General features: G+C 39.0%; 1 protein-coding gene across 1 annotated transcript; it reads right to left on the bottom strand.

The window, feature by feature from the left end:
- Positions 1-604: 604 nt before the first annotated feature.
- On the bottom strand, positions 605-2,648 carry LOC108375746 (fibrinogen C domain-containing protein 1-like). The gene is made up of 5 exons (XM_017631892.1): positions 2,372-2,648; positions 2,159-2,269; positions 1,946-2,058; positions 848-1,837; positions 605-766 (listed from the first exon to the last, which is right to left on the bottom strand). Exons 1-5 carry the CDS (start codon positions 2,540-2,542, stop codon positions 631-633), a joined length of 1,521 nt encoding a protein of 506 aa, XP_017487381.1. The 5' UTR covers positions 2,543-2,648; the 3' UTR covers positions 605-630.
- Between the last annotated feature and the right edge of the window lie 8,473 nt (positions 2,649-11,121).

The raw sequence follows: 11,121 nt of genomic DNA, 5'->3' as shown, positions 1-11,121 counted from the left end.
TTCTGCGGCTCTTAATATCTTCTCCAACATCAGATTAAAGAAATCACACGAAACCTCGTTTGGTATCAAACGGCTCGGTGAGGAGTTCGTGCTATTGCTTAACGTCATTTTACATAGCCATATTAATGTGTCGTAGGGATACCAAATTCAGTCATCGCGGCATAAAGACAACTTCTTTTCGTGCAGTCGAAAGCGGCTTTGATTTTGACAAATAGCTGGCGTGTGTCGATCCTAATCTTTGGAATCTTTTCCAAGACTTGGAGTATTGCGAAACACGATCTATGGTGGATTCGTCAGGTCTAATGCCACAAGTGAAATACCAATTTTTTACTAAAGAGCTATTGTATATATCAATTTTGATTAAATATTGATGAACTCCCTTGCCACACTGCTCAAATAATCTGAGACTCCGGTACATACACGCGTATAAATTCAATAATAACCTTACTTGTTAGTTTTTTTTATTGATAATTTTACGTATAAGTCTTTCATTGTAAAAAATTAAAAAAGAAAATGGACGAGTATTTGTGTAATGCATGAATACATACATATGTATATACTTGTATAGTATGTAGTTATGTATTTCGAGTAATTACGCTGTCAATTCGATTCTTTCTTCAGACTTCTGATTTATAATTGTATTGGCCTAATAGCCATATGTACATATTTTAGCGAGTATTCATGGCCATGCCAGTGAGTCCAATCAATGCCCTTGCCATATTTGTCCTTACTGTATTTGCCACGTAAGTATTGACCATTCAAGTTGCTGGTAGCAGATAAAAAAACCAAAATTTTTTAATATTCGTGTTATATATTGCATTGAAAAATTAACTTCAAAAAAACTCACCTATCATGGCATGCTTTGTACCACCATGCGCCTGTATACTCCACAGCACAATTACGATCCCACATATCGTGATCCGCATCTTTGGTACTAAATTTTTGGCCCTGACTCGAACGCAATGAATCGCCGGCATTACCTTCGAATTTGCCTAGTACGTTCAATGCATACGCTTCGTGCTCATCACCGATTGCGAAATTTTCATAGCGTGCATAGCGCGACACATTCTCGAAGTCTTCCATCTGCACCCACAGCTCATTGAGGCGCGCATGCGTCAGTCCATGCAAACGTTCCAAGCCGATGAAAAATTCACCATTCCAGTTACCAAATCCTGCCTGATATTCATGCCACTCGCGATTGAAGGAAATGGAACCGTCCTGGCGACGCTGCACCACAATCCAAGCGGGACCACCATTCGCATCCAGCTGGCAGTAGGCGTAGAATGGTTTCAGTCCCGAATCTGGCAGATAAAGTTGATAGATGCCGCTCTTGGCATTAACGCCCGCACTTTCAACCGCTTCTGCGCAAGTCGACGGTAGTGCTGGGCTGGAGTATGGGCACGGTGGCGCATATAAACTTGGCACCAAGGGGGTTTGCGTGCTGGGTAGAGGTATGGCGTTGCCTTTCACTGGCAATTGATTTGAACCGCCAGCGGACGATGTCTCAGCAATGGTGGGTAAGAGGTTTGAACCACCTGCAGAGGATTGCGAATCAGAGCTAGAAGCTGGCAAGTTGCCGCCAATTGCAGACGATGCCGCGTTGAATGCAGGTAAGTTACCAGCGGTTGCAGAAGTTTGTGGACTGCACGCGGGTAGGTTGGCACCAGTCGCCGACGATTGCGAAATTACGCCCGGAAAATGTATGCCGCCAGCGGAGGAGGATTGTGTGGGCGAAGTGGATGCGCCTCCCTCGCCTTGCACGCGCACATCAATCCAATGCGGCGTCGAATTGACCTCTGGTAAACGTTCATCTAATAGCTTTTTTATGTGATCCAATCTGCAAGGAAATAATGTAAGTAAGTAAGTACATACATTGATACATACATACATAAGTAAGTACAGCAGAAACCAGTCAGAAGCAAGCCTTCGCTCAGCGTACACTCACCTCAAATTATATGTGTCCAACAGGAGGTAGACGTTCTCACTTGAAACCTTGAGCTGCGTTACTTGTTTCGCCACATTCCCCAGTAGCGCATCATCGCAGAGTGGTGTAAAAGTCTGGCAGAAAAGAGCAAATTAAAATGTGCAAAAAAAAACCCCAATTCCAGGTGCCGAACAAAGCAAAAAAAAAAAATGCCGGTGCAAACACTTTACCTACCGCATTATTTGGATCCATTGAGAACAGCTGTTCGAAACTGGTTGGCTGTCCACNTGTTACTTGTTTCGCCACATTCCCCAGTAGCGCATCATCGCAGAGTGGTGTAAAAGTCTGGCAGAAAAGACCAAATTAAAATGTGCAAAAAAACCCCAATTACAGGTGCCGAACAAAGCAAAAAAAAAAAAAAAATGCCGGTGCAAACACTTTACCTACCGCATTATTTGGATCCATTGAGAACAGCTGTTCGAAACTGGTTGGCTGTCCAGCTGGTGACGGTCGTGGCGTTGCATCACTCAGTGTCATCAAAAGCAGCAGCAGCAGCAGCGCTGATAAGAAAATCCCACCGCGCTGACGTCCACGCTGAAACTCAAGATGTGCCCACATTCTTATCGCTTTGCTTGTACGTGACTGATGCTGCGCCTATTGTTGCTGGATGGAGATGCTGTTTCGCCACTGGTTGTCGTACAACTGCCGCTTGCGCTAAGTGCGGAGTGGCGCTTTGTACTGCGTCATTTTGGTTTGAATGAGTGAGCAAAAGAGAGCTAAGAAGCTGTATAAGCCGGTGATTTTTTTAGCCAACCGCTTTGTTTGTATTTTGGACAANGATGCTGTTTCGCCACTGGTTGTCGTACAACTGCCGCTTGCGCTAAGTGCGGAGTGGCGCTTTATACTGCGTCATTTTGGTTTGAATGAGTGAGCAAAAGAGAGCTAAGAAGCTTATAAGCCGGTGATTTTTTTAGCCAACCGCTTTGTTTGTATTTTGGACAAACCCGATTTTGTTTCCTCTTTCCAGATCGCGGGGAACAAAGTACTCGTACATATTGTGATGAATACAAAAAGTGCATCTAAAAGCATAAACAAAGATGTATTTTTCTGTTAGCAACTAAATGTTCTTTGCATCTTCGGGGTTTTCACTAATATGGACAAAGCTTTGAATGGCTGCCCTCTTTCAAAATTATTGCTGTCTTTTATTAATCGTCAATATCTTTTATTTTTTCTTAGAGTACTTCAAGAGAAAACTTTTTTCTAACCCTCGGTAAGCGATAGTGCATTTTTCCATGAAAATCGTTTCGTAAAAGGCATCTGCCATTTGGAGGCGGGGTAAAGCTGTAGATTAGATACTCCAATTGGCATATAAAAACATTGTAATATTCACGGTGCCGGCTTTGTATTATATCTTTTTTGTACTCAATTTTACTGGTAATTTATGAAATTTAGGGCTAAATGATATACATATGCACTTGATATGGGAGAACAATTTGTTAAGTTTTAATAAACGCAAGGCTGCCCGATTTTTGATCACTTGGAATAGTGGAAGCATTCAAACGTGAACATATTTCTNAAAATTTGTTAAGTTTTAACAAACGCAAGGCTGCCATATTTTTGATCACTTGGAATAGTGGAAGCATTCAAACGTGAACATATTTCTCTTTCGTATTTCAACGTAAATAAATAAAAAACCAGAGCTTTTTAAAACATCGCCCTGGACAAATCGACGCGAAATTTAATTATTTTTATTAAAAAAAAAAAAAAAAAAAAACTTAAAATCGGTTCATATTTGGGCTCTCAAGATTTATTTGTCCACAGCAACCTTTTTTGCCCCATTGTGCGGCGTATTTGCCCATTGCATCGCATTACAGAGCGAAAAAAAAATCAAATTTTCGATTTCGAAATTATAAGTGGTTCTGTTCTTTCTTTGCTTAAGAAAATGAAGAAGAAATGCAGGTTTCATCTTGTTGAAAAATCGCGGTGATTTTTGCCAATGTTTTATTGGTACCAATGTCACGCAATTTCCTCCACATAAAGAAAAAAANGATTTATTTGTCCACAGCAACCTTTTTTGCCCCATTGTGCGGCGTATTTGCCCATTGCATCGCATTACAGAGCGAAAAAAAAATCAAATTTTCGATTTCGAAATNCAAACTTAAAATCGGTTCATATTTGGGCTCTCAAGATTTATTTGTTCACAGCAACCTTTTTTGCCCCATTGTGCGGCGTATTTGCCCATTGCATCGCATTACAGAGCGAAAAAAAAATCAAATTTTCGATTTCGAAATTATAAGTGGTTCTGTTCTTTCTTTGCTTAAGAAAATGAAGAAGAAATGCAGGTTTCATCTTGTTGAAAAATCGCGGTGATTTTTGCCAATGTTTTATTGGTACCAATGTCACGCAATTTCCTCCACATAAAGAAAAAATGTCGGAAATACTTTGTATACAAAATCGCGTGGTCGGCAAAAAAAAAAAAAAACAAAAATCAACACGATTTTTCAGCAAATTGAAACTTGCGTTTTATTATACAAAAATTTAAATGGATACAAAACTAAATTCACAAAATTTGTCTAGGAAATCTTTAAATAATAAATATAAATATTTTCGCATCGAAAAACGGTTCAATGTGGTCATATAGCGCAACTTTTCGTACTATTAGAATTTCCAAATCGAAAAATAGATTTTTTCGCTCCACTCTAGTGCACATACAAAAATACTCACAATTGTAATTATACAATTAGATGAGTAAACGTTTACTTATTTATAACAAAATACTTACGAACTCACCCTTACCGCATACAGAAAAATCGTTTCTCCTACCACAGGCACAGATCTTCTAAGTGACGGGTTAATCTTCACCATGCATAGAGAGCTCAGTAAGACATCGTCCTTATTCTGGTCGCTCGTGATGGGCCACCTCTTGACGAAACAATAAAAATATTAATTATGATCAATGATAGTAACCAAGTGTAGATACTGACCCTGACCAGCGCGAGACACATGTTCCAGCTCGTAGTTTAAAGATGTTCTAGCCAAAACTTTTTTATTTGTGAGCCATATCACGGTTTGGGCATCCGAGCAAACGATGACAAGTCACCCAGCTCGTCGATATATGCATATCTCTGAATAGCTCTGGCCTTACATCAGCCCCTATTATTCATTACATACCTAGCTGGCCGAATCTGAGATACTACTCACCACCTTGCTATTGGGGGCTTGCATTGGCTCAATATATGCTTGTCGAGGCATCTTTGTTACAGGTTTATGCGATATTGCTCCCCGAAGCTAAATTTTCATAGACAAAATTCTCTAAACGAAAAGCAGTGGGGCCTAAAAAGTATACAACATGAAAAAGTAACACAAGCAACATGTAAAGAGCCAAAGTTGGCAGTATGAGGGGCATGTAGCTAGATGTTGCATGTTCATAGGCAGAACTGCTTTTCTTTTGGAGATTTTTGGCGATCAAATATAAGCGATAGCGAATGTCGAAATCCGGCTGCCGGTACCTATTTTGGCGATTCATTTATCTGCATATGTTTGTCTCCCCTAGGGGTGGCATATTTTGTGGTAAGAAGAGGTAGCTAGGGGGATAGTCCCAAGAGGGTTTTCACTCCTACTTCTACTAGCTAGCACTATGTATATCCAGAGACGGGGCAGTAGCTATAACCCGGACCCAGCCGCTTCCACGAGAGGAGTGTAGTCGCACTTCCGACGGTACATNTATTTTGGCGATTCATTTATCTGCATATGTTTGTCTCCCCTAGGGGTGGCATATTTTGTGGGAAGAAGAGGTAGCTAGGGGGATAGTCCCAAGAGGGTTTTCACTCCTACTTCTACTAGCTAGCACTATGTATATCCAGAGACGGGGCAGTAGCTATAACCCGGACCCAGCCGCTTCCACGAGAGGAGTGGTCGCACTTCCGACGGTACATGCGGGCGGAAGGTTCCGCCTAGGGAGTGATGACCATCAGCCCACCTTTCACCTGATCACCTTACTCAAAATGACCATTAATTAAGTTAAGTAAGACCCAAAGAAATGAAATGAAGGTTTATTATACAAAAACTAAACAATAACTTCATACCGTCTGATTCAAGTAACCCGTAAAGTATTCAACGTAGTTCAGTATTTTCATTCAGACAAAGTATAACAAGACAATTTCTTAAAAAATGCAATTTTTTCACAATCCAAATGCGATACTCAGTCTGCTAGGCGTATCACCTATTTACCAACAATTTGGTCAAGTTTTGAAGGACATCTATTTGGCCACGACAGAGCAAAGAGATACCAAGTAAGAATCATCTAAATGTGCCGAATATTTTACAAGAACTATGGACTCAGAAGCCCTTCGCTGTGATCAACATCGATGTACTTACGCCCATTGAGCGCTATAGAGACCTATTCAATTTTAAACTTTCTCAGCACTGTGCAACTAAGTCAAAACGCACACACTTTTGGAGAGTTTACAATGGAGCAGCTTTTGGATGACATCGCCAGTGAGGCCTATGTGCATATGCTATTTCAATTTCGTGTAGGGAAGGGAGGTACGAACGCCATGCATTGCGACCACAAATGGCAGTGAGAGAACGCAAGTTTTGGGGTTTTCAAATATTTCTCGTATGAGACGAACCTTTAAACCATTTTATCACTCGGTTTTCGTTAGTCATATAAGGAATATGCACTGTCATTCATTGCGCCTCATAGAAAGGTCTTGGTATCCATAAATCTATAACTATACACCTGCCGGTAAGTCCCAAATAGTGAGAGGCTACACACGCCGAACCTTCGCTGAGTATGCACGTATTTTCAATGCCACGCTGCAAAATCCATTTGCTAGTCAGAAAATACCCTTTTTATCATTATGAAGTACGCGGCGCTCTGAAGAATGACAGCATAGATGTTGTGTTACTTTCCCGTATCAAATTTGATGATATTAAATTGAGTTCAACGACTGTGGTGCACCGTACCGACTGGTGTTTGATGGTACCAATGGGAAACCTTTGCCGCCGTTTGATTTATTCACCCAAATAATTGATACCTATGTCAGTTACTTGTTCTGCTGGAAGGATCAGCGGCAGCGATTATACACCGAATACTTTATCAACATTTTGGTCCTCAACATGGTATTTTGGTTAAAAAGGCACCAAAAGGTCAAGTACTCAGAAGTACATTTGCATTACCATTTCATTTGTGGGTGTAATTTTTGGCAGCGCCTAAAATAATTACTTACAAAGTTTTACTGTAAACGCACCCTTAGAACCGGAGATGAAAACTATTGAGGACGTACTAAACCGTGGCATTAAGATAGCTGTGGGCACGAGCGATATATATTGGATTACCCACTTTGCAACTATGTCTTGATATATTAGGAACTCTACAATTTTCACCAACTATACAGAGTTGTTATTGCTGCGGAACTCATTTGACGCACGCTATGCATTTATGGTCTCTGATATGTAGCCCATATACGATCAGCAGCAGAAGTACTTCTCAAAACCCATATTTCGCATTTCGAATATTTTCTATGGAAAGGATATGCCTTTAGCGTTGCCTTAGCCGGTAAATTCGGTTTATCTCGGAACTTTGAATAAATTATTTTTGGTACTTCAGGAAGCTGGGCTACTAAACTTTTGGTAACGTTCCAGCTTTGTAGAGTTGACGGCCATGTATGTAATTACATTGGTAAAATCCCAATAAAAATCCTGGTTTCGAGCCAATGAAGTTGGAGGACCTGCGCGTGATATTCATTGCAATGAGTGTCTTGATTTCATTGGGCACATTTGCATTCGTATTGGAACTCTTCTGGGAGAAAATAAGAAATGTTGGACGTTCTACTGTTTCCGCTATAAAAATAACTTGGAATTTGGTAAAAATTTATGTCAAAGAATTTGAATGAATACGAAGTTATTGATTTAGAAAATAAAACCCCAAATACTATATGTCTTGTCGTAAGAGTAAGAATCATATCCTCCTTTTATTCATCTTCACAACCTCTATAGGAGTGATGCAATCGAACGCCAAGTCAATAGGAAAGCTTGCCAACTAGGCAGTGTCCTGTTACTACACATGCAAGTTCTTGAAAGTGTTGCACGTGATTTCGTCGCTACCTTAGCAAGCGTCTCCGAGTAGTTGCCAAGTTTGTAAGGGTATTCTAATTTCATCGTTCATATCATCAATCGGGAGTTTTGTGCCAAGTCGCGCCAGCTGATTGGCCTTACAATTCCTCTCAATGTCACAATATCCCGGAAACTAGCCGTCTCGTTAAGAGGTGTACGACATTTCATGACTGCCATGGAGGTTGTCGACTGCTTCGTGAGGTATTTGATTTTGGCGTTGGTGTCAGTGAAAATGTACATATCAGCTTGGGATATCATATCACACCTTACCAGATTTTTGGCATAGTTGATTGCTGTCAATTCCGCCTGAAGAACGCTACAGTGGTCCTGAAGAGGAAAGTTAAGGGAGATTCTCAGGTGTTGGAATATACAACTCTACGATGGAGCTTTGAGCCATCTGTGTATACATGGATGGACTCACCGCTCCCTAGAGCGAAAAAGCGTGCGTTAGCGTGCGTGAATGTGATTGAAAAAAATATAACAGGTGCGTGATTTACAAAACCATCAAGATAAGCGTGCGTGAACGCACTCACGTNACTGCGTAAGTAATGTAACATGCATGAACTCACTGCAGCAGAACCTTGACACTTTTGCTTAGCTCAAATGGATTCCTAATGGCTGGATTTTTTCATACTATTTGCATTGCCGCACACCTTATCACCAACAAAATTCTACGAGTAAATGTGCCGCTCAAACAGTCTAATGACATAAGTATGTAGATAAAAAATAACAACGACAAAATGAGACTGCACTTGAAAGTGCGGTAATTTTGTTACCATTTTTAGAAATCGAAAGTGATCATTAACGTTTTGTGGTTAGGAATTTTAAATGTAAAATTATGGGAATTCTAATATGGATTAAAAAATTTTTTTAAAGATGAACTAAAACGAAAAATCCTCCTAGAAAAAGGAAAAAATAATAAATATAAGGGGTTAAAATTTTTCAAATAAGTTTTTATTTTTTATATATGTATATATGTATTTATGTATGTACGTATTTTTTACTATGCGGATGTAGTACATCAGATCATACTAGAAAAAAAGTTCGTTGTATATACAGTGAGCTTCAAAAATAAGTATACCATTACGTTTTGACGATTTTATTTATTTATGCTTTTCACGCCACATTTTTCTAAAAAATTATATTTATTCAACAGCAAAAACCACAAAATTAATTTTTTTAATTTCATACAGAACTGGGGAAAATGAAAAAAAAGTTTCATCGAAATTTTAACTGTTCAATTTAATTTCATATAAAAATTGTGAGTTAGAAGTTTTGTAGCCCATTAAATTTAAAAATTGTCGTTGATTTTTGATAATCTTTTACGCCGAGTGTGTTCAAGTCAAAAATATTTTGCTCATTCGTTATATGGAAGAAAATGCGCAACGCCCTCGGCAAAAAAAAAAATCTCAAAACTCAACGGAATTTTTTACCGACTTGAAACTTGCAGTTTATTATAATAAAATTTATTGGGCTACGAAACTACTTAGTGAAAATTTTTCTAAGAAATATAATTTAAAAATTTTAAATTTACGTTTTTCGTTATGTGTTCGAAATGCACAGTCCGATCTTAAAATATGATGTATCGATGTTCTTGTCTCGAAGACAAATTTTTTTTATTCCAAAGTTCTTTGGCCTAAGTATACGATTATAGTATAGTATTAGAGCTATTAAAAAAAAATTGTAGTAGGCTACCCCAATGTTCGACCAAACAATTTTTTTTTCGAAATTACCCTGCAAAAATACTTTAGATTGGTGGGTGTACGGGGAACTTTTTCTGTTTGCTTGCAAAGCGTCACACTCTAATGTACATGAGAATAATAGTAATAAGTAAGTATCTGAAAAAAACCACTAAGTCATTACCCATAATAGTAACCATAAGGCGCATAATAATTCTCATAACCGCCATAATAATAAGGATAACCACCAACACCAGCAGCACCAGCATATGCGGCGTAAGGATATGCTGCACCTACGCCATAATAGTTATTGGCAACATTTTTAACTGGAGCCGCTGTTGTAGCACCAATTGCAGGCGCTGCTGTTGTCCTTCTATCCCGATTAGCATTTATTAAACTTGTCGCAATGACACCAATATTATCATTGGACACCAAATTGGTTAGGAGTAAAGCAAGCAACCCATTGGCACCAAATAAGCCCGCTCCAGGAGCGGTTGCTGTCCCGCCAGCAGTGGCATTACGTAAATTTGGGAACAAAAGTCCAAATGTCCGTTGTTGTTTGAATTGTTTACGGAATGTTGTTGTTGTGCGAAAAGTCCTTACAGTGTTGGTGTTGGTCCTTACAGTGAATGTGGCGCCGGGAGTCGACGGGTCTGTGGCTGTGACCGTGCGACCCTTTTTTATGGTTAGCATACCTTTCCTTGCATTTGTTGCGGTCATGTTGAATGTTACATTTGTTGTTGTTATTGTTGTTGATACATCTGTTGTTGTGCGCGTTGACTCCAATTGGTCCGCTACAATTTCAGTGGCATTTGTTTTTGGTATTTTTATTGTGCCTATGGCATTTCCAACATAATTCACAATTAACATTTCAGCCACGTAAATAATTGAAAAATATAGCTGCATTGTTGTTAATTTTATTAGATGTTTTTGCTTTTTTCCTTTTCGTTGCTGAAAGGGTTGCCGCTACACGTTTTGAACCTATTGTTAGCAATAAATCTAATTAATTATGTTCACTTCTAATTAATTTCACACAAAAACGGTTAGGAATTAAGTATATATGTATATATGTACACATTATTTGTGATTTCGTGTATAAAATAATGAATAAAGACCCTTTCGTAGTGTAAATTTGCTATGTAAGAGCTTTTAAAGCTTTACTCACTTGTTAATACCAGATCACAGAAGATACCAAACAATTCGAGTAGGCCACATAAAGCTAATCGCACTAAACATATAAACTAATTATGGGTTTTGAGCGAAAACATAAACTGAAACTATATATGTATATTAAGTACATACTAATACTACCTTTCTACATTTGCCTGCTCACTAATTACTTATTTCGATACTTGGGAAAATGAAATGCTGACACAATTCCATTGTGGCGCTTATCTAAAG

The sequence above is a fragment of the Rhagoletis zephyria genome, unplaced genomic scaffold (genome assembly GCF_001687245.7).
Source record: "Rhagoletis zephyria isolate East Lansing unplaced genomic scaffold, Rhagoletis_zephyria_1.1 Rzeph_scaffold_09385, whole genome shotgun sequence".
Lineage (NCBI taxonomy): Eukaryota > Metazoa > Arthropoda > Insecta > Diptera > Tephritidae > Rhagoletis > Rhagoletis zephyria.
This window is presented reverse-complemented; position numbering and strand designations above follow the sequence as displayed.